The following is a 24,664-nucleotide window of genomic DNA, read 5'->3' as shown; positions in this document are numbered from 1 at the left end:
GTTACTTCTTTTTTATATTTATGAGTCTTATTTCTGTATATATTTATATAGTTTTAAATGTTATGATTATTTATTTGTGTTTTTCAAAATGTCTGATAAAACGTAGTTAGTGCAAAATTATGCTTTTTTTTTATTGAGGGGCCGCTGAAGGGGGTGTTCGCCCAAGGAGCCATACAAGCTAGGACCGCCACTGCTTCAACGAATGACTGATACTATGCTTCACAATTTTTTATAAATCCTCTTAAAGATTGGCCCCTTTTTTAAAATTTTGCCTAAAATGACATACCCAAATATAACTGCCTGTAGCACAGGCCCCGAAGCAAGGATATGCATATTATTGGTAGGTACCATTTGAAAGGAAACACTTTGAAGTTTGTGGAAATGTTAAAGGAATGTAGGAGAATATAACACATTAGATATGGTAAAAGATAATACAATGAAAAAACACCTTTTTTGTACCATCATCTTTGAAATGCAAGAGAAAGGCCATAATGTATTATCCCAGCCCATGTACAATTTAGATTTTGGTCACTAGATGGCAGAAGTGTATGTGCAAAGTTTTAGACTGATTCGAAGAACCATTGCATTTATGTTCAAAATGTATCAAGACTGCCAAAATGTGCCTAATTTGTTTATGAATAACTTTTCATGTTCAAAACTGCACTCTCCTCAAACAATAGCTGTCAGCGTTGTGTGTATAGGTGGCAGGGAAGTCAGGCGCAGGAGAGTTAAAATGAAGTGTAAATGGAGTCTTTTAATAAATGTCAACAGAACATGCTCCATAACACTAAAACGTACAGACATTAAAAAACATGGGTACGAGGACCCGTCACGCACCAACACAACAAAATAACAACACTGACAATAAAACAATCTCTGACAAAGACATTAGGGGAAACAGAGGGTTAAATACACAACAGGTAATGAATGGGATTGAAACAGGTGTGTGGGAAGACAAGACAAAACCAATGGAAAATGAAAAAATGGATCAATGATGGCTAGAAGACCGGTGACGTCGAACGCCGAGCACCGCCCGAACAAGGAGAGGCAACGACTTCGGCAGAAGTCGTGACAATAGCATGGTATTATTTCACTGTAATAGCTCCTGTAAATTGGACAGTGCAGTTAGATGAACAAGAATGTCAGCTTTCTGCCAATATCAGATATGTCTAAGTCCTGAGTAATGTTCTTCTTACTTACAACCTCATGCATTAGCCTACATTAGCTCAACCATCCCGCAGGGGACCCACAAATCCTGAAAAAGCTTTTAATCAATTTTCTTATTCCTTGTGAAGAAAGGAATCGTACTCTTTGGGTCTAATGTCATGCTTGGGGTAAGTTGCAGAATCGATGTTTGTTCGCAACAGCTGTCAAACGCGTTTAAGTAGGAATTTAACAGCAGTGGAAGCAATTTAAAAAGACCTTTGGAAACACACACACACTGACTGCCAATCACTTTGACATCTTTACAGGATCTCTTTCTGCTAATCAACCCGGCAAGCAGGCAGCAGCTCAATTAGCTGTCTCCAAGACGTCCATCCATGTAGTCTCACGGTGCTGTGGCAGCTCCTATCTCTATAGTTTATAATGACTTCCTAGACGGATTGGGCTCTTGTCAATGACCACTACAATTAAGCGATCAAGAGCACAGGCCACCACGATGAGAGCAGCTATTTAGCAGTTAACTAAGGCAGAGCAAAAACCAAAATGAACCATAATCCACTTATCTTCAGTACCAATTAGATTTGTGTCATGTATCAAAGAATAGGACTATGGAACGTTTGAGGCCATTGAATGGATCATGGTGTTCGTTTTTCCGATGACAGCTAGGCGTAGTATGAATATGAGTGTACACGAGAATGTGCTATGACGTCGAGAACCCACCTACGTTTCTGCAGCCGATTGGACTCGCGCAGATACCCAGCTATCATTTAATAAACAGATGTGGACTGGACCTCTCACTTTCTTCGTGGATCTCGTCGCTGCACTGCAGGAGCTATTCACGCCTTTCCTCACTCCAGAACGCACCTGGGCACACGCGCGGTGTAACAGAATATTACCACTTCGATCGGAAAACGGGTAAATAAGTATTTATTTTAGAGAAATATGCCCTGTATTATATGATGTATTATATATCTAGATGTTTTTAAATGATTGCTATGCTTGTCAAATGGCGTGCATATTTCAGCGACATTTGGAGACGCTGATAACCCAACCTTGAACGCAGCGGGAAAAACATAAATATTGGACTTGTTGTTGTTGAAACATGATTAATGTCCTTGAAAACATCCGAACAAAGCAAAAATAACTGCCATTGTTTATTAATATAGACTTTAAATTCAAAATGCATGTCAACATTTCAGTGCGCATTATGCGTATTTTCAAACAAGAAGACATTTCCTTTTGGGTCTTTTTATTTTCATTTTCTTTTAAAGATTGTATTGTAGAGTCATATCTGTCAGCTATATTATATTTATTGAGGGACAATATTAATTCGCGTAAAACCAGGCTCAAATGTGATGCGAGTTTGGTTTCCGCGGAGCTCTTATCCAAACTTTTCAAGTTGTTTGGCTATATTGTTGCTAACCCATCGTCACTCACCTTACAGGTTGGTGGTAAAAAGATGAGAAGCGGCATTTTGCTGGTGGCTTTGTTTGTCGCCATGAAACTCCACTCAAGCCAGTCCAGCTGCGAGGAACCTGCGGCTGGGGCACACAGATCAACCAACTCAGAGGTATGGAAGTTTCTCAGCCTAACGTTTCAATTTAAATCTCAGGTTAGCGCGTAAATGTTCTGTTTTTCCTTACAATAAATATGATTTATGAATTCAAATTACTGATAAAATACACTATAGCCAATTAATAGTTTGAATCAAAGCCGGACTGTGGAGCGAGAACATTGTTTCATATGACATGAAAACATTAAATGAGTTAGAATGAATTAATTCCTTCATATTTCACCAGACCTTGCCCACTGGGAACAAACGTTAGTTCAACGTCTAGTTTTGATTTACATTTGGTTGAGTTGTCGACTAATTCAACGTGAAATCAACAAAACTATTTACCATGTAATTGGATGTAGGTTAAAAATTGGGTGAAAAAGAGACGCAATGCCATTCATTGATTACTTTTTGAAAATCCAAATCGTTTTCCAAGCTGATTCAACGTCATCACATTGATCTTTGGGGGGTGGAATGACCATGGGTGCTTACATTTTTTTTTCTCCAATCACTTTGGTGCAATTTTCACAAGTACAGTATGTGTTACATTTTCACAACTCTAAGCACACAAATCTAAACAGATCATCAATGGCTGGTGTTTCAAAACTCCCAAGTACATTTTCAATTGACTGAGTACAACAAGCTAATTCACAAAGTCTCTTGTCCACTGCACCAAATCACTCTTCCAATTTGGATACATATTCAATCTAAGTATCTGCTTTTCAAAATGCAATATCCTCTTTACTTTTTTTTAATGTCATTTGTTAACAATACAATTACTATCACTTAATCAAACTTCTCAACACTAATAACTACTGAAACAAATGTATGTAGTGCCTAGTTAACATTATAGTTTGATTACTGCTGAACACTGTACATTTCTATATATTTACCTCATAAATGTGTCAATTTGACAAATTTATGCTGGAAGGTAAAACCGAATCATATATGGATGTGTCTGTAAATACTACATCATCATTCTCCATCAGCCAGTGTTCTTCAACAGGACATTCTCCATCAGCCAGTGTTCTTCAACAGGACATTCTCCATCAGCCAGTGTTCTTCAACAGGACATTCTCCATCAGCCAGTGTTCTTCAACAGGACATTCTCCATCAGCCAGTGTTCTTCAACAGGACATTCTCCATCAGCCAGTGTTCTTCAACAGGACATTCTCCATCAGCCAGTGTTCTTCAACAGGACATTCTCCATCAGCCAGTGTTCTTCAACAGGACATTCTCCATCAGCCAGTGTTCTTCAACAGGACATTCTTCATCAGCCAGTGTTCTTCAACAGGACATTCTCCATCAGCCAGTGTTCTTCAACAGGACAAAGTAGAAATAATCACTATGTGCTACCATTTGGAAGTATAGTGTAGTGTACAATGCACTGCTGAAATACCTAAATATATCATATATATACATATTATATTCCACTCGTTATCTGAATTGCATTGATACACTGTAAGCAGAGAAACAGGCAATAAGGGTAAAAAGGTTAAAAAAATGTTGCATGAGGCACAAATGACACACAACACTGTGCTACGTTTTTACAGTGGACAACTGCTTTACAATACCACTATTTTTGATGATTTGTCCTACGTATGTAATTTATAAGGAAAATTAAACTATAAGCTTTACATGTTTCTCAATATGCTCACAATCTGCCACTGGATACAAATGTACTGTATGAGAAATTATACTTACCATCTACTATTCTTTCTATTCAGCACTATAAAAACTAATGTTGTTTTTTTGCTATTGGATTAAATGGTAGTTAAAATGATTAAATGGTTAGTCTATCGTTATCTGATTTATTGGTGACCAAACAACATGTTCTCATGGTATTTCACAGAAAATATTTTGGCATGGATGACTCAGGGGTGAAAGATGTGTGAAACCCCAATGTATGCAAGGTTTTGAATGTAAAATGGGGCATTACAAGTGTTATCAGTTCAGAGTTTTGTACCCGGGAGTGTACCACTTACATCTAAAAACTTGCACAAGTGATTGAACACAAAAGAAAAAACACTGAATACAATCATGTGTCATCATTACAGGAGGGTCCAGGTTTTGGAAACATCCAGCGGACCATTCTGAAGAGATATAACGGTCTGGATTATGACAGCTTCGTCGGGCTGATGGGGAGAAGGAGCGCTGGTAAGTGTCTGCTCTGTCTGCTCCACATCCTAGATCAAACTAAAGTTATTTAGAAATACCATTTTTACATCAGCAGACCACAGTTGTCACAAAGTGCTTGCCCTGGCCTAAAGAGATGATGTTGTGTTGACTCAGGCCTTTCATGATGGATAGAAGTGTTTATACCAATGATACATCTTTCATTATTTCATAACATGTTCTGATGCTGGTGTTCACTGCTGGTAAAGGACATTCTTCATAGGACTAATTCACTTTTTATTGGAGATCTATTGGGATTTCTGATGTTTTGCCATTTATTTGCCTTGTTTTTCCCCAGATATAAATGCTCTACCACCATCTCCCCATAAAAGTTAGTAATAACCATTCATTTACTGTTTCTTTTACATATCAATAGAAATGTTATTCTTTTTAATTGAAAATTTAGGCATTTCGTGTCATAATAATAATTCATAAAGTGCTTTTTTCATACCCAAGGTCCTAAAAAATGTAAACATACTGTGAACACCTGCATTTGATAATGATCTAAGCCTTTTTTGTAACAGGGGAGATGGACGACGTCTTTGTTGGGCTTATGGGCAGAAGAAACTCTGAACTTGGTGAGTGTAGGTGGATGGGTATATGTTATTAGCCTCAGGATGGAGATCTGAGAGCAGTAAGGAGGTAATATGAAATGCGGTGTAAAAAAGGAAGCACATGAGAACGTTTCAATTGTATCAAGTGACTCTGTTTTCATAATCAATCAAAAGTTAAATAAATGAATATTCATATCAAATAAGTTTACATAAAGATGAAATGATTCTTAGATTGAATTTCAAGAAATAACAAAAATAGAATTGACATTACCCAATGAAACAAAACACCATTCAGTATTTCAGTCTCCTCCATGAACACACTAACATTCAGTCTCCCAGTCTTGTATAGCAAACGGCTCCATTTTATGATGACCACATCAGCAAGACAAACAGTTCAAAAGTCTGATGATAGAACCACGACAGAGTATTACTCTAATAACAGCCCAACTACGTTCTGCATCCCCCTGAACCATGAGATGAAATTACTCTCCTGTTGAACAAATAAACCATCCAATACATTCACTGTAATATACATTAGAAAATAGTTACTTGGATATCGATAGCTAGCTGGCCTAGCTCACTAGCTTGTTTGCTACATTGAATTTTCATCAAAAATATAACCCCATGACCTATAAACATTACAAAGAATGTCAGACCATGTTGCTAAACACCTTGTAACTCATCAACAACAAATAAAGTACAAATAAAGGAATTTTACATGAAATGAGGTGGAAAAAAGGAAGCACGTGAGAATGTTTAAACTTTATCAAGTAACTCCATTTTAATAATGAGGCCAGCCAAGGTTGCCAGGTCGAGCTAAAATGTATAGGAGGCCAATGACCTCTGAAAACCCGCCCACAAGGCCTGACCACTAGCCCATAAAAAATGTTGTTGCAAGAGTTGCCACATTTATACAATAACCCCTTTTCCATAAAGTTATCAACCGAATTAAGAAGGAATATCATTGTCATCTTTAACGACTTAGACTAAGAAGCTAAATTTGTTTTTTCATCAAAATAATAATTATTGCGAGTTTAAGAATAAGTCGCAAGAGAAAAGATAAAACACCCTTATTAAACTCTCCAGATCATTGTCCATCAATGGATGTCGATTTAACTTGTTTTGACTGCTTTGATTATGCAGTAAGGCTGGAGGAGGTGTGGTAAGAACAGCCCTTAGCCGTGGTATATTGGCCATTTACCACAAATTCCTAAATTGCCTTATTGCTATTATAAACTGGTTACCAATGTAATTAGAATGGTAAAAAGTATGTTTTTGTCATTCCCGTGGTACACATCTAATATACCATGGCTTTCAACCAATCAGCATTCAGCACTAAATTATAATTATAAACTGGGTGGTTCGAGCCCTGAATGCTGATTGGCTGACATAAGTGGCATATCAGACCTTATACCACAGGTATGACACAACATTTATTTGTACTGCTCTAATTACGTTGGTGACCAGTTTATAATAGCAATAAGGCACCTCTGGTGTTTATGGTATATGACCAATATACCACGACTAAGGGCTGTGTCCAGGCACTCCGCGATGCATCATGCATAAGAACAGCCCTTAGCCGTAGTGTATTAGCCATATACCACACCCCCTTGTGCTTTATTGCCTAAATGAACCCTGTTTGTGCACGTGCATAACGATAGATACATCGACCTGAGAGTTTGAGTGATGAATTTTGGACAGAGGGTCTCGAAATCTCTGCACGAATCAATTCAATTCAAGGGCTTTATTGGCATGGGAAACATGTGTTAACATTGCCAAAGCAAGTGAGGTAGACAACATACAAAGTGAATATATAAAGTGAAAAACAACAAAAATTAACAGTAAACATTACACATACAGAAGTTTCACAACAGTAAAGACATTACAAATATTATTATATTTATACAATGTACAAATAGTTAAAGGACACAAGATAAAATTAATAAGCATAAATATGGGTTGTATTTACAATGGTGTTTGTTCTTCACTGGTTGCCCTTTTCTCGTGGCAACAGGTCACAAATATTGCTGCTGTGATGGCACACTGTGGAATTTCACCCAAAAGATATGGGAGTTTTTCAAAATTGGATTTGTTTTCGAATTCTTTGTGGATCTGTGTAATCTGGGGGAAATATGTCTCTCTAATATGGTCATACATTGGGCAGGAGGTTAGGAAGTGCAATCACTTGGACGAACTTTAAAAAACGAATGTTAGTCTATTTTCTCGCAATTGTGCCGTCATTATCTGCCAAATGTTAAGACTACAAACATAAATCGCCTATTTGCGAGATTCACTTGTTATTTCAAAATAATTGCAATTCAACTGTGCCAGATGCAGGTGGCCTATAGCCCCTGATAGGCCAACATGCCAACATCTCATTTCAGGAGAAAATCCACAATGGAGAATGATACATTTGTGATAGAGCTGTGAACATGATCACAATTGATAACTTTTAATTTAACTAAACATGGCCATTAATAATTGCATAATTACACAAGGATACAACAACAAACTGAATTATATTCTATTAAATCCGTTTGCCAGCTCCAGGTAGGCTACACAAGTGGCACAAATTGATTTGCATCGACTCCAGTGATATAATAATTTCAACATAGTGTATTTACTGTATCAAATGGCAGGCTACAGTAGCCGAGAATGGCATATAAATTAATAGCTTACTTGATGGCCATCCAGATGCAAATGTCGCCTATCAGTCCCCACATGTAATGTGATTTTCATTGTGGCCATTTCCCCATAACACAAGCACGCGAGGGAGTTCCATAACTTCCATTTCAAATTTCCCTAGAAATGAGCATGAGTAAAACCCTTCGCCTGATACGGTTATCCATAAGAAAATTCACCTTCAAAAATGCAGTTTATTTAAACCACCTCTGAGCGAATTTATCTGAAGTGCTCTAGTGCGCCTAGTGTCGATTTCAAATGCATTCTCGCCGATATCAGTTCTAGCTTGTTAATGTTTTATGGAAAAAAGGGTGTCTCCATAATGACCCATCTAAATAGCCTACCTAAAACCGGTAAAAAGTTATCACGATGTACGCGCGTGCTGCTCTGTCTCCCTGACTCAGTGAAATATATATATATATATATAACGAAGAAATACGATTGCGGTGCAATTGAAAGTAGCCCAAAAACCCGCCACCCGCAACCAATGCATTTTCACCCGCGACATCGTTTTCAAAGTAGCCCAACTTCGCTGGAAAACTGCGAACATGTCAACACTGAAGCCAGCTCAGTACTTACTCCTTTGATTCCTAGTCCAACACAAGTTTGAGCGCCCTCTTGTGTCCTGACTGTAATTGCATCTACTGCTGCATAATAAATACCTGACTGCATAGGAATGGATAGACTTAGTCCAGCAAAATAGAAAAGTTATCCCTTGAATCCCATGTACTTTAAGTCCTAACTCAATTATTTGCAACCTGACACGCTCACCCTCTTTAAATAGTCCCTCCTGTTATTACTCAGCAAGTCTGTAACTGAGCAGTATGTCTGGTGTTCTGTATAGGTTTCGGCACTGGTATTGATATTGGTCACACTGCTGACATTGGTAAGTAGACATGCATATTGGTGGAGCGGGTGGTAGAGTTTGCTATAAGGCATGAATGTTAGGTCTCCACATCTGGTATGTTGGCTGTCCAAGTGTGTCATAAGTTAGCTTGCTCCTTGGTTTTAGGCAGTGGTGTAAAGTACTTAAGTAAAAAATACTTTAAAGTACCTCAAGTTGTTTTTTGTGCTATCTGTACTTTACTTTGCTATTTATATTTTTGACAACTTCTAGTTTTACTTCACTACATTCCTGAAGAAAATAATGTACTTTTCACTCTACATTTTCCCTGACACCCAAAAGTACTCGTTTTGAATGGACAGGAAAATGGTCCAGTTCACGCACTTATCAAGAGAACATCCCTGTTCATCCCTACTGCCTCTGATCTGGCAGACTCACTAAACACATGTTTTGTTTGTAAATTAATGTCAGTGTTGTAGTGTGCCCCTGGCAATCCGTAAATATATATACAAAAAAAAATGAAATTATGCTATCGGTTTGCATGATATAAGGAATTTGAAATGATTCATACTTTTCCTTTTGATACTTAAGTACATTTTAGCAATTCCATTTACTTTTGATACTTAAGTATATTTAAAACCAAATACTTTTACTCAAGTAGTATTTTACTGGGTGACTTTCACTTTTACTTGAGTTATATTCTATTAAGGTATCTTTACTTTTACTCAAGTATAACTTTTGAGTACTTTTTCCACCACGGGTTTTTTGGATACATTGGGATCTTCTGATATCCATCCCTTCCTCTACGCACTGCTGATCTGAATCCATGACGTCATTCATACATGAACAACCATTGTCTGGATTGGGCCCAACTACAGTTTCGGGAGTATCATCTCTCCTTTCAACATGGTCCTCTCTCCCTTCGGCATTGTCCCAATCCTCATTGTTTGGTTCTTCTAGGACCTCTGATTCCTGCTTCATGTTCTCATACTAACTACTTTCGGTATCCTGAATACAGGGATGAAACATATAGGCCTCTTCTGTTAGTGATTTTATCTGAGGTCTTGGGTGTTCTGCGCTTGCAACTGGGTTAACTCCACGAGAACAGAAGTCTTCCTCCTCATTAGATTCTTCTGAAGTTTCATCCCCATCTCCTCCATGTTCCATGTTTGATGTTCTTTTACTAGCAGGCTGTTTCCTCTCTTCCAAGGTCTCATGTTTCACACAGGTATGTCGTTCACTAACAACAGCATGTTGCTATGGAGCACTCTGATGCCCTTAGCACCATTCTCCCTTTCCACCTTGTAGACTGGTCCTTCCCCAATCTTTATTACCACCCTGTGTATGGCAGTGTCCCAGTAGGCCTGCAACTTGCCTGGTTCTCCTCTCTCTAACATATTCTTCACCAAGACTCTTATCTCCAGTTTGGAGGGCCACTGCACCATGGTCGTAGTGTCTTTTGCCTTTAGCAGAGGACTCTCTACTGTTTTCAGATGCAACTTGGTAAGCTTCCTGCATTTTGGTGGCCTAGTTCTGAGTGTAGACTGGTTGTGACACCTGTTTATCACACTGATTGAGGCCAAGCAACTGGTCAATGGGCAGGCGGGGTAGTTGGCCAAAGAGAAGGAACTGTGGTGAGTAAGTGTTGCTCCGTGACGAGTAGAGTCTATGAATGTACAATATGAGCAAGCGTTTGGCTCTCACACGCAGTTGCCTTTTCTCGGCGTCTGTTGGTTGTCGCCCCTTTAACCTCTTCGGCAGCTTGGATGTCCTCAACGGTTAACGGTATCATGCCTTCCCAGACATTAGTGTTGTCAGGAACTGGAAGACTGATTGACAGAGCAGCTGCCCACATAGCCTCCTTTTCTTTGACAGCTTTACTTTCCTTCCAGATGGCAGTAATTACATCTTGAGTCATGTTGGTGAACTCTCATTCACCCTTATTGGAGGTCAAGTGGGTTTCTGGATAGAGTATCTGCGTCAATATTGACTTTCCCTGGGCGGTACTTCATGTAAAAATTTAAGTTTGCTAGTTCACGCACCCATCTGTGCCCTACAGCGTTAAACCTGACAGTACTCATCACCAATATAAGGGGATTGTTATCTGTGTATATTGTAAAAGATGAGGCATATTAGAGATTATCTCGGAACTTGTCACAGCCCATTTTAGAGCCAGGAATTCGAGCTTTCCGGAGTGTAGGTGATAGTTATTTTCAGCTGGAGACAAGGTCTTCGACCTATAACCTATCATTCATATCTTTTCCTGCTGCCTTTGGTAGTTTACTGGTAGTTAACTGCATTCACAAATCTATCTACAATGGCCTGGTGGGCTGCTGTCCATTCTACTGGCATCTTTGATGGCAATTGACGTGAACATTTGGTTTTCAGCTTTCCTTTCGATGTTCTTTGGGACATTTTGCTCTCCACTGTATTTTCTCCGTCGGGCTGGAGCAGTTCATTCACCGCTTTTGCGAGTCTCAAGAAATCTTCTATAGGAACCTAGAAATCAGAGAATAGGCCTCACCTCTCCCACTGTTCTCACACAACAGGTAATGAGTAGGACCACTTTGACTTTCTTACCCCCCCTCTTTCAAGCAGTGTGTGCACATGCTCCTTCACTTCCTTCTACAATGGTTTTGGAATGGAGTTGTAGGATTTCTGTACAGGTGTGTCATCACGTAGGTTCACACAACCTATATCTCCCGGAATTCTCAGCAAACACATCTGATTCGTCGAACTACATTTGTCTCACTACTTATTCCTGCCTTGAATCTAGATCAGTGGCTCCCAAACATTTTATCGTCCCATACCCCTTCAAATATTCAACCTCCAGCTGTGTACCCTCTTTAGCACCAGGGTCAGCTGTACTCCCTCTAGCACCAGGGTCAGCTGTACCCCCTCTAGCACCAGGGTCAGCTGTACTCCCTCTAGCACCAGGGTCAGCTGTACTCCCTCTAGCACCAGGGTCAGCTGTACTCCCTCTAGCACCAGGGTCAGCTGTACCCCCTCTAGCACCAGGGTCAGCTGTACCCCCCCTCTAGCACCAGGGTCACATGTACCCCCCTCTAGCACCAGGGTCAGCTGTACCCCCCTCTAGCACCAGGGTCAGCTGTACCCCCCTCTAGCACCAGGGTCAGCTGTGCCCCCCTCTAGCACCAGGGTCAGCTGTACCCCCTCTAGCACCAGGGTCAGCTGTACCCCCTCTAGCACCAGGGTCAGCTGTACCCCCTCTAGCACCAGGGTCAGCTGTACTCCCTCTAGCACCAGGGTCAGCTGTACTCCCTCTAGCACCAGGGTCAGCTGTACTCCCTCTAGCACCAGGGTCAGCTGTACCCCCTCTAGCACCAGGGTCAGCTGTACTCCCTCTAGCACCAGGGCCAGCTGTACTCCCTCTAGCACCAGGGTCAGCTGTACTCCCTCTAGCACCAGGGTCAGCTGTACTCCCTCTAGCACCAGGGTCAGCTGTACTCCCTCTAGCACCAGGGTCAGCTGTACTCCCTCTAGCACCAGGGTCAGCTGTACTCCCTCTAGCACCAGGGTCAGCTGTACTCCCTCTAGCACCAGGGTCAGCTGTACTCCCTCTAGCACCAGGGTCAGCTGTACCCCCCTCTAGCACCAGGGTCAGCTGTACCCCAGCTGTACCCCCTCTAGCACCAGGGTCAGCAATTTGTAAGTCGCTCTGGATAAGAGCGTCTGCTAAATGACTTAAATGTAAATGTAAGCTGATAGAGGAATTCTAAATTCCTGTTTGCTTTAATTGCCGAAACCAATTAACACTCATATCTAATTCATTAATGAATTGTAAGTTCATTAATTATGCATGAAATAGATTGAGACCCGTCTTAAAAGCCAGGTAAATAGCGTTTAATTCAAGTGAGTACTGACCCAAAATACAAAGAACATTACATTTTAAAGAAAGAAGACATAAAATGACGTCATCAGTTTCACACCCTCTCCCAGCCTTACAATGGTGTAGTATTCGGTCCTGGAGATAGTTTCACTCCCCTCATAAACTACATTCCAACCTGTCTAAAGGATAACTTATCTCCACTAATGGAATCCAACCAAAACATTCTTATCTGTTTGAAAAACTATCTTATCCCTCCTTCTTAAACTTTCCCAGGAGACACAGACACAATTCATTTCTGCTTACATTTTCAGTAACAGTACAATTAAGAACCCATACTTTTCAAATCATAACATAATAGTATTAGCATAAATGGTTCTAATCATCTAAACTATATTTTCCTCTAACATCAGCACACAATCAAATGTTGTTTTATGCCATCATTGTAAGCCTGCCACACACACACACTATACGATACATTTATGACTGAGTTTGTCACAACCCGGCTCGAGGGAAGTGACAAAGAGCTCTTATAGGACCAGGGCACAAATAATAATAATCAATCATTTTGCTCTTTATTTAGCCATCTTCCATATAAAATGTGATTTGTTCATCGAAAATTGTGAATAACTTACCACAGGTTAAGGAGAAGGGTGTGTTTGAAAGGATACACATAACTCTGCAATGTTGGGTTGTATTGGAGAGACTCTGTCTTGAATCATTTCCCACACACAGTCTGTGCCTGTATTTCGTTTTCATGCTAGTGTGGGCGAGGAATCCACTCTCACATAGGTGCGTGGCTGCAAAGGGCATCAGTGTCTTAACAATGACATTTGCCAAGGCAGGATACTCTGAGCACAGCCAAATCCAGAAATCTGGCAGTGGCTTCTGAATCAATTATATAAGGGCACAGGGCGAGACCCAGATGCAGACACAGGAGGCAGATCGTTTGAGGCTCTGATATTTATTATAATCCAAGGGGCAGGCAAGAGAATGGTCGTGGGCAGGCAAAAGATCAGAGGTCAGAGTCCAGGAGGTACAGGGTGGCAGGCAGGCTCGGGGTCAGGACAGGCAAGGGTCAAAACCGGGCAGACTAGCAAACAACAGGTGACACCTGGAGGGGGGTGGAGACAATCACAAAGACAGGTGAAACAGATCAGAGCGTGACAAAAATGTAATTTTCACAGAACCACTTCTTGCAATTTTGATGAGGCTCTCTTGTTCAGATATCAGTAAGTGAACTGGAGGCAGGGCATGAAAGGGATAACGAATCCAGTTGTTTGTGTCATCCGTTTCAGGAAAGTACCTGCGTAATTACACACCCAACTCACTCAGGTTCTTCTCTATATCATATTTGACATTGTCCATAAGCTTGCGTTAATTTTCACACAAAAAGTCATACAATGATGGAAAGACCTGTGTGTTGTCCTTGTTAATGCAGACAGAGAAGAGCTCCAAGTTCTTAATCATTGCCTCAATTTTGTCCCGCACATTGAATATAGTTGCAGAGAGTCCCTGTATTCCTAGATTCAGATCATTCAGGTGAGAAAAAACATCACCCAGACAGGCCAGTCGTGTGAGAAACTTGTCATCATGCAAGCGGGCAGACAAAAGAAATGTATGTTCGGTAAAGAACTTTAAGCTCGTCTATCAATTTTAAAAAAGCGTGTCAATACTTTGCACCTTGATAACCAGCGCACTTCTGTATGTTGTAAAAGCGTTACATGATCGCTGCCCGTATCATTGCATAGTGCAGAAAATGCATGAGGGTTCAGGGGCCTTGCTTTAACAAAGTCAACCATTTTCACTCGTGGTGTCCAAAACGTCTTTCAAGCTGTCAGGCATTCCTTAGGAAGCAAGAGCCTCTCGGTGGATGCTGCAGTGCACCCAAGTGGTGTCGGGAGCAACTGCTTGCATGCGCGTTACCACTCCACTATGTCTCCCTGTCATGGCTTTTGCGCCATCAGTACAGATACCAACACATTTTGACCACCAAAGTCCATTTGATGTCACAAAGCTGTCCAGTACTTTAAAAATATCCTCTCCTGTTGTCCTGGTTTCCAGGGGTTTACAGAAAAGACTGTCTTCTGTAAATGACCCTCATTAACATAACGGACATATACAAGGAGCTGTGCCAGGCCCGCCACGTATGTTGACTCATCCAGCTGTAACGCATAGAATTCACTGGCATGTATGCAAAGCAGTAATTGTTTCAAAACATCTCCTGCCATGTTACTGATGTGTCATGAAACAGGGTTGTTTGATGAAGACATTGTCTGTATAGTCTTTTTGGCGTTTTCCCCCAGCATTGTCCCAGCCATATGCACGGCAGCAGGAATAATTAAGTCCTCCACAATAGTATGGGACTTGCCTGTCCTAGCCACTCGGTAACTCACCATATAAGACGCTCCTAGCCACTTCTTATTAATGGTATCTGTTGCTTTTATACATGTCTTACTACTCGAAAGTAGTCTTAATTCTTGCTCAAAAAACTCCCCTGGCTTATTTTTTCAAATTGGCATGTTTTGTTTCTAAATGTCTGCGTAAGAGTGAAGGTTTCATTTAGTTGTGAGATAGTACTTTTGCACACATACTCAGCAAAAAAAGAAATGTCCTCTCACTGTCAACTGCGTTTATTTTCAGCAAACTTAACATGTGTAATATTTGTATGAACATAACAAGATTCAACAACTGAGACATAAACTGAACAAGTTCCACAACATGTGACTAACATAAATTGAATAATGTGTCCTTGAACAAACGGAGGGTCAATATAAAAAAATAACAGTCAGTATCTGGTGTGGCCACCAGCTGCATTAACCTCTTCAACCTATGGGGGCGCTATGTCATTATTGGATAAAAAAAACATGCCCATTTAAGTGCAATATTTTGTCACGAAAAGATGCTCGACTATGCATATAATTTCCAGCGTTGGAAAGAAAACACTCTGACGTTTTCAAAACAGCAAAGATATTATCCGTGAGTACCCCAGAACTGATCTTACAGGCGAAACCAAGATGAAACTTCAAACAGGAAATGAACAGGATTTTTGACGCTGTGTTTTACTAACGTCTCCTTATATGGATGTGAATATGCTGTGAACGAGCTTATGCGCTCTGTCGTTCATCCAAGATGTCTGCAGCATTGTGGCGTATTTGTAGGCATATCATTGGAAGATTGGCCATAAGAGACTACATTTGCCAGGGGGTCCGTCCGGTGTCCTTTGTCTAAATTGGTGCGCAATTGTCAGTAACACTCATTTTGCCATGGGACACAGAAGCAGAAGCACACTTCCAGGAACGATACATCATTGAAGAGATATGTAGAAAAACACCTTGAGGATTGATTCTAAACAACGTTTGCCATGTTTCAGTCGATATTATGGAGTTATTTTGGAAAAAGTTTGGCGTTTTTATAACTGAATTTTCGGGTTTTTTTGGTAGCCAAACATGACGCAGAAAACGGACCGATTTCTCCTGCACAAATCTTTCAGGAAAACTGAACATTTGCTATCTAAACGGAGAGTCTCCTCATTGAAAACATCCGAAGTTCTTCAAAGGTAAATGATTTATTGAATGTTTTTGTGAAAATGTTGCCTGGTGACGCTAAATGCTAACGCTAAATGCGAATGCTAAATGCTAACGCTAAATGCTAAATGCTAGGTTTGCTATGGTAGAGAAGCATATTTTTGAAAATCTGAGATGACAGTGTTGTTAACAAAAGGCTAAGCATGAGAGCTAGCATATTGATTTCATTTCATTTGCGATTTTCATGAATAGTTAACGTTGCGTTATGGTAATTGCTGTAGTCATGATCCCGGATCCGGGTTGGCTCGACGCAAGAAGTTAAGTTTTGCAGTGCATCTCCTCCTCATGGACTGCACCAGATTTACCAGTTCTTGCTTCCACCAAGGCACCTGCAAGTTTCCGGACATTTCTGGGGGGAATGGCCCTAGCCCTCACTCTCCGTTCCAACAGGTTCCAGACGTGCTCAATGGGATTGAGGTCCATGCTCTTTGCTGGCCATGGCAGAACACTGACATTCCTGTCTTGCTGGAAATCACGCACAGAACGAGCAGTATGGCTGGTGGCATTGTCATGCTGGAGGGTCATGTCAGGATGAGCCTGCAGGAAGGGTATCACATTAGGGAGGAGGATGTCTTCCTTGTAACGCACAGCGTTGAGATTGCCTGCAATGACCACAACCTCAGTCCGATGATGCTGTGACACACCGTCCCAGACCATGACGGACCCTGCACCTCCAAATCGATCCCGCTGTAGAGTACATGCCTCGGTATAACGCTCATTCGTTCAACGATAAACTCAAATCCGACCATCACCCCTGGTGAGACAAAACCGTGACTCATCAGTGAAGAGCACTTTTTGCAAGCCCTGTCTGATCCAGCAACGGTGGGTTTGTGCCCATAGGTGACGTTGTCTGGCGAGGACCTGCCTTACAAAAGGCCTACAAGCCCTCAGTCCGGCCTCTCTCAGCCTATTGCGGACAGTCTGATCATTGATAGAGGGATTGTGCATTCCTGGTGTATCTCGGGCAGTTGTTGTTGCCATCCTGTACCTGTCCCGTAGGTGTGATGTTCGGATGTACCGATCCTGTGCAGGTGTTTTTACACATGGTCTGCCACTGCGAGGACGATCAGCTGTCCGTCCTGTCTCCCTGTAGCGCTATCTCAGGCGTCTCGCAGTACGGACATTGCAATTTATTGCCCTGGCCACATTTGGAGTCCTCACACCTCCTTGCAGCATGCCTAAAGCATGTTCACGCAGATGAGCAGGGACCCTGGGCATCTATCTTTTTGTGTTTTTCAGAGTCAGTAGAAAGGCCTCTTTAGTGTCCTAAGTTTTCATAACGGTGACCTTAATTGTATACCGTCTGTAAGCTGTAAGTGTCTTAACAACAGTTCCATAGGTGCTTGCTCATTAATTGTTTATGGTTCATTGAACAAGCATGGGAAACAGTGTTTAAACCCTTTACAATGAAGATCTGTGAAGTTATTTGGATATGCACAAATTATCTTTGGACAGGGTCCTGAAAAAGGGACGTTTCTTCTTTTGCTGAGTTTATATTATATAATATAATATACACTATCGTTCAAAAGTTTGGGGTCACTTAGAAATGTCCTTGTTTTTGAAAGAAAAGCACATTTCATGTCCATTAAAATAACATCAAATTGATCAGAAATACAGTTTAGACATTGTTAATGTGGTAAATTACTTTTGTAGCTGGAAACGGCAGATTTTTTTTATGGAATATCTACATAGGTGTACAGAGGCCCGTTATCAGCAACCATCACTCCTGTGTTCCAAAGGCAATAAAACTGGCCTTTTTAGACTAGTTGAGTATCTTGAGCATCAGCATTTGTGGGTTCGATTACAGGCTGAAAATGGCCAGAAACAAAGACCTTTCTTCTGAAACTCATCAGTCTATTCTTGTTCTGAGAATTGAAGGCTATTCCATGTGAGAAATTGCCAAGAAACCTGAAGATCTCGTACAACGCTGTGTTCAGAACAGCGCAAACTGGCCCTAACCAGAATAGAAAGAGGAGTGGGAGGCCCCGGTGCACAACTGAGCAAGAGGACAAGTACATTAGAGTGTCTAGTTTGAGAAACAGACGCCTCACAAGTCCTCAACTGGCAGGTTCATTAAATAGTACCAGCAAAACACCAGTCTCAACATCAACAATGAAGAGGCGACTCCGGGATGCTGGCCTTGAAGCTATTTCCTGCTACAAAAGTCATTTACAACATTAACAATGTCTGCACTGTATTTCTTATCAACTTGATGTTATTTTAATTGCCAGAAAAAGTGCTTTTCTTTCCAAAACAATGACATTTCTAAGTGACGCCAATCTTTTGAACGGTAGTGTATATTATATAAACTTATATAAGCTGGTGCGCCTTACTTTTTTGAACCATTTATCAATTTTCGAGCAAACTGAATGAGCAGCAGCTACGTTTGGCTACATTCTGACCGTTAGTGGAATTCCCGCGAGAGAGTAATGGTTAATGTGATTGGATGTTAATTATTTCACTAGGCTACCTGTATTTGTGTATGTGACAAATGTTATTTGTCACATACACATGGTTAGCATTGTGTTGTTATTTAGCTGAACACTAGATGGTTTAATTAGATTTTTAGCAGTGAAACGAGGCTACTCAGGCAAGAAAAAACCCTCACCCAAATGTATAGCCCCGTTGGAAAATATAAACGGACTGTTTGAAAATGTGAAGAAAAGAAACAAGAAAACAATAATAAATATATATAATATATATATATATATATGAAAATAGTGAATCACATTTTATTTGGCGTACCCCCGACGGCATTGTGCGTCCACCCCAGTTTGGGAATACCTGATCTAGATGACTTAAGTTTACTGGGGGATATCATTTCTCACATTGCATTTGGAGTTTGTACGATTTGTCATTGGTGCCATCACCTGCTGCTGGGTCTGTCTGCATGGTAAAGAGTGCACCCTTCTTGTCTCCCTGAGGGGTAAGTTAAATGGGCACAGGGAAAATAGCAACTACTGACTCTGTACTGCCTAGACATGTTCTAGGTGCAAGCCAGATATTGTGTGATTAATTTTGCACTTAGATTTTCACAAATGTTGACTTCCCTGCTGTGGTAGAGATAAAGTCCTTCTGGTTCATGAGACATAACACATGGTTGAAACAACATTACACCCACCTTTTGCCAGCCTCTGACTCTATATTTCACATCCCTAGCTTGCCCGCCTGGTATTGTGAATCCTGATTTCCCTGACTTAACTGTGTAGCTAAAGTCTGTCTCGTCTGTGCAGTTGGTGGCCATAGAGTTCACTGTGTTAACCACTGTGTCAGCGGGGTTCTTTCTCACATTCATAGCTTCTCCAAGAAGAGCACTCAAAAAAGATGGCGTCGGAGCAGAAGGCAGACGTTTTACCTGCCCCCAACAGATTGTGTTTTCTTCTTTGTTTATCTGCGATTTTTGTAACTTATTTTTTTAAACAATTTTCGTACATAATATTGCCGCTACAGTCTCTTATGACCAAAAATAACTTCTCGACATCAGGACTACGATTACTCACCACGGGCTAGGATAATCTTTTTTCTTCTTTCACGACTCTGCGAGCCCGAGGTGGAGGATATACGGCTCCCTCGGGAACAGGAGCCGACCCCAGTGATCTGCGTGAAGAGGAAGCGGCGAAAGAGAGGCCGGAGGGCGAGCTGCCTTCTGAGGAGTCGGAGGCGATCGAATAAAGAACCACGCCCCTCAATTCTGCTAGCAAACATGCAGTCTTTGTACAATAAAATGGACGAGTTATTGGGAAGATTAAACTACCAACGAGACATTAAAAGCTGTAACATCTTATGCTTCACGGAGTCATGGCTGAATGACGACAACATCAACATACAGCTGGCTGGTTATACGATGTACCGGCAGGATAGAACAGCGGTGCCTGGTAAGAGGAGGTACGGCAGTCTATGTATTATTGTAAACAACAGCTGGTGCACGATATCTAAGGAAGTTTCGAGCTATTGCTCACCTGAGGTAGAGTAGCTGTAGACCACACTATCTACCTAGAGAGTTTTCATCTATATTCTTTGTAGCTGTTTTACATACCACCACAGTCAGATAGCATTGAATGAGCTGTATTGCGTCATATGCAAACAAGAAAACGCTCACCCAGAGGCGGTGCTCCTAGTAGCCGGGGACTTTAATGCAGGGAAACTTAAATCAGTTTTACCACATTTCTATCAGCATGTTAAATGTGCAACCAGAGGGGAAAGAACTGGACCACCTATACTCTACACACAGAGATGAATACAAAGCTCTCCCTCGCCCTCCATTTGGCAAATCTGACCATAATTCCATTCTGATTCCTGCTTACAAAAATTAAAGCAGGACGCACCAGTGACTAGATCAATAAAAAAGTGGTCAGATGAAGCAGATGCTAAGCTACAGGACTGTTTTGCTATCACAGACTGGAATATGTTCCGGAATTCCTCCATTGGCATTGAGGAGTACACCACATCTGTCACTGGCTTCATCAGTAAGTGCATCGATGACGTCGTCCCCACAGTGACCGTACGTACATATCCCAACCAGAAGCCATGGCTTACAGGCAGCATCTGCACTGAGCAAAAGGCTAGAGCTGCCGATTTCAGGGATCGGGACTCTAACCGGGTAGCTTATAAGAAATCCCGCTATGCCCTCCGACAAACCATCAAACAGGCAAAGCGTCAATACAGGGCTAAGATCGAGTCGTACTACACCAGCTCTGACGCTCATCGGATGTGGCAGGGCTTGCAAACCATTACAGACTACAAAGGGAAGCACAGCCGAGAGCTGCCCAGTAACACGAGCCTACCGGATGAGCTAAACTACTTCTATGCTCGCTTCGAGGCAAATAACACTGAAACATGCATGAGAGCACCAGCTGTACCAGAAGACTGTGTGATCACGCTCTCTCCAGCCGATGTGAGGAAGACCTTTAGACAGGTCAACATTGACAAGGCTGGATTACCAGGACATGTACTGCGAGCATGCGCTGACCAACTAGCAAGTGTCTTCACTGACATTTTCAACCTCTCCCTGTCCGAATCTATAATACCAACATGTTTTAAGCAGACCGCCATGCCTGTGCCCAAGAACACTAAGGTAACCTGCCTAAATGACAACCGACCCATAGCACACACGTCTGCAGCCATGAAGTGCTTTGAAAGGCTGGTCATAGCTCACAACCAACACCATTATCCCAGAAACCATAGACCCACTCCAATTTGCATATAGCCCCAACAGATCCACAGATGATGCAGTCTCTACTGCACTCCCTACTGCCCTTTCCCACCTGGACAAAAGGAACACCTATGTGAGAATGCTATTCATTGACTACAGCTCAGTGTTCAAAACCATAGTGCCATGAAAGCTCATCAATAAGCTAAGGACCGTGGGACTAAACACCTCCCTCTGCAACTGGATCCTGGACTTCCCGATGGGCCGCCCGCAGGCGGTAAGGGTAGGTAACAACACATCCGCCACGCTTATCCTCAACACAGGGGCCCCTCAGGAGTGCGTACTCAGTCCCCTCCTGTACTCCCTGTTCACTCATGACTGCACGGCCAGGCACACTCCAACACCATCATTAAATTTGCTGATGACACCACTGTGGTAGGCCTGATCACCGACAACAACAAGACTGCCTATAGGGAGGAGGTCAGATACCTGCCCGTGTGGTGCCAGGACAACAACCTCTCCCTCAACGTGATCAAGACAAAGGAGATGATTGTGGACTACAGGAAAAAAAGGACTGAGCACGCCCCCATCCTCATCAATGGGGCTGCAGTGGAGCAGGTTAAGAGCTTCAAGTTCCTTGGCCTCCACATCACCAACAAACTAACGTGGTCCAAGCACACCATGACAGTCGTGAAGAGGGCTCCACAAAACCTAATGTCCCTCAGGAGACTGAAAAGATTTGGCATGAGTCCTCAGATCCTCAAAAGGTTCTACGGCTGCACCATCGAGAGCATCCTGATTTGGATACATCACTGCCTGGTATGGCAACTACTCGGCCTCCGACCGCAAGGCACTACAGAGGGTAGTGCGAACGGCCCAGTACATCACTGGGGCCAAGCTTCCTGTTGTACCGGAGCACCAAATCTAGGTCCAAGAGGTTTCTAAACAGCTTCTACCCCCAAGCCATAAGACTCCTGAATATTTTGTCAAATTGCTACCCAGACTATTCACATTGCCCCCCCACCACCACTGCCACGCTCTGTTGTCATCTATGCATAGTCACTTTAATTAACTCTACCTACATGTACTTACTACCTCAACTAACCGGTGCCCCGCACATTGACTCCGGCACCCACCCTGTATATATTGTTATTTTTTACTGCTGCTCTCTAATTACTTGTTACCTTTATCTCTTATTCTTATCCGTATTTTTAAAACTGTACTGTCGGTTAGGGGCTCATAAGTAAGCATTTCACTGTAAGGCCTGTTGTATTCAGCACATGTGACTAATAACATTTGATTTGATTAAGTCAAACCCATTTTGTTGTGGCTTAGACCTCCTTCCTTTATGAGCTCCTCAATAAAATTAAAGCCCACAAGTGGGAAGTCAACAGAGCTCTGGCTCACTGGCATGGGAACCGTTATAGCCATATTTGGTACTTTGGATGTCCACCAGCACCTCAATCCACCCCTCAAAGGGTACTCTGGTTCCATTTGCTGCTTTCATATTGCGGTGTTCTTTATCTCCAAGTAATGTGTCAATGGTGGGCAGTGTGTTCTCAAGCCACTTCTTTCCCACTATGCTAACCTGTGCGCCTGTGTCTAATAGTGCCTCACATGACACTCCATTCATGAGACATGAGAGCAGACACTTGCCCCCAATTAACTGTGCTATGTATTTTGTATTTTGCCCATTACTGTATTGTCCATCTTCTGAATAAAGTGAGAATAATTCTGTCACTAGACCTTGCTGTAGTGTCGGTTTGGTCAGTAAATACCTCAGGAGGGGACTTTCCCATGTTTGAGGTCACTGGTCGTCCCCGCCCTGTGACCTCCTCCAGTTTCCCAGTCTCTGTCCTTTCGGCAGACAACCCACTGCTCGGTGGCCAGCCTGTCCACAGAAGAAGCAATAGATACATTTATCTTTAGCTTGTTTCACACTGCTGTTCCATTTCCCCTTATCCTCCTTCTAACACTGCTGTGTTTGCTACCAAAGTGTCAGCACACTGCCCACGCTCACTTTTTGGTCTGATCAATTTTTCCGGGTTCTTTGTGAGGACTGTGACTTGAGTAGTTAACTCTTAGATGGCTACTCTGTTTGCCTGTACATCACCTTGTATGTGACCTTGGTTTTATTCCGGCACACTTTCACCCCCCTCACTTTGCTGTAATACATTAGCAACTACTGAGCACTGTCTGTAAGACCCCCATGGGATTTTGGATTTCTGCGTCATCCCTTGCTGACTCAGTGATTAGATCTACAAGGAAATCATCTTTAATCTTAAAATCAGATTCATATGCTTTTAAATCACTTCCTATATTTGCATGTTTGACACTGAACCCTTGATGTAAAGTGTAAAGGAAAACATGCTGGACCAATGGTTTGTCATATGTTAGTGTGTCTGCACCCTCGTGGCCAGCACTATGCGCCGTTTCAACCCAATAAGCCTATATGCAAATTCCTGTGGGGTCTCTTTATCTAGTCGTTTTGCAACGGCTCACTACTGACTTTATCTTTCATGTGTGATTTGAGAAATGACTTTAATTCATTCATCAACTTCATAGTTAACAAACATCTCTAAGAATGTGCCCAATTCTGATAACCTTGAGGACAGCTCTAACTACCTCTGATTCAGAAATGTTTGCTCTGGTTTCCTCAATTTGCTTAAAAAAATGCTACTATAACTAATATCGGCACCTGAATCGGCTGTTTGACCACCAAAGACCTCCAATTCATGTTGTGGCAGAAGGGCTGCCACGTCTGACACGCTCACCAGAACACTAGGTCTCTGCATTTCTGGTGTCAGGAATGGCGACTTCCTCAGGAACCACCACATGGCCGCTGTACGTTGGTGTGTCTGTACGTTGTTGTCTGTTGACTCTTGCTGTCCTTGTTCGTTGTCCTTTGATGGAGTCCAGTTCATCTCTCTGGCTGTTGTGTAGTCGTCGGTGTCCCCCAGCAGTTGGGTGACAAGATCCTGCAGAAATAGCAGCTGACCGACCAACGCCCTCATCTTCCAGCTCACTCAGCTGTTTACTGTTCATGTAACACAATGTAGTCATGCATTTCTGCATCATTAGCCCCTGTGACAGTGGGAGCCTCTACA

At 42.0% G+C, this 24,664-nt stretch overlaps 1 protein-coding gene across 1 annotated transcript in view; it reads left to right on the top strand.

The window, feature by feature from the left end:
- Positions 1–1,945: 1,945 nt before the first annotated feature.
- LOC115118141 (neurokinin-B-like) overlaps positions 1,946–24,664 on the top strand; it is a 25,468-nt gene continuing 2,749 nt past the window's right edge. Inside the window, exons 1-5 of the mRNA XM_029646678.2 lie at positions 1,946–2,079; positions 2,609–2,734; positions 4,777–4,876; positions 5,193–5,225; positions 5,419–5,472. Of these exons, the coding sequence (XP_029502538.2) occupies positions 2,624–2,734; positions 4,777–4,876; positions 5,193–5,225; positions 5,419–5,472 (298 nt within the window). The 5' untranslated portion in view covers positions 1,946–2,079; positions 2,609–2,623. The remainder of the gene's footprint in view (positions 2,080–2,608; positions 2,735–4,776; positions 4,877–5,192; positions 5,226–5,418; positions 5,473–24,664) is intronic.

Source organism: Oncorhynchus nerka, linkage group LG7 (assembly GCF_034236695.1).
Source record: "Oncorhynchus nerka isolate Pitt River linkage group LG7, Oner_Uvic_2.0, whole genome shotgun sequence".
NCBI lineage: Eukaryota > Metazoa > Chordata > Actinopteri > Salmoniformes > Salmonidae > Oncorhynchus > Oncorhynchus nerka.
The sequence above is the reverse complement of the archived record's forward strand: the minus strand, read 5'-3'. Positions and strand labels throughout refer to the sequence as shown.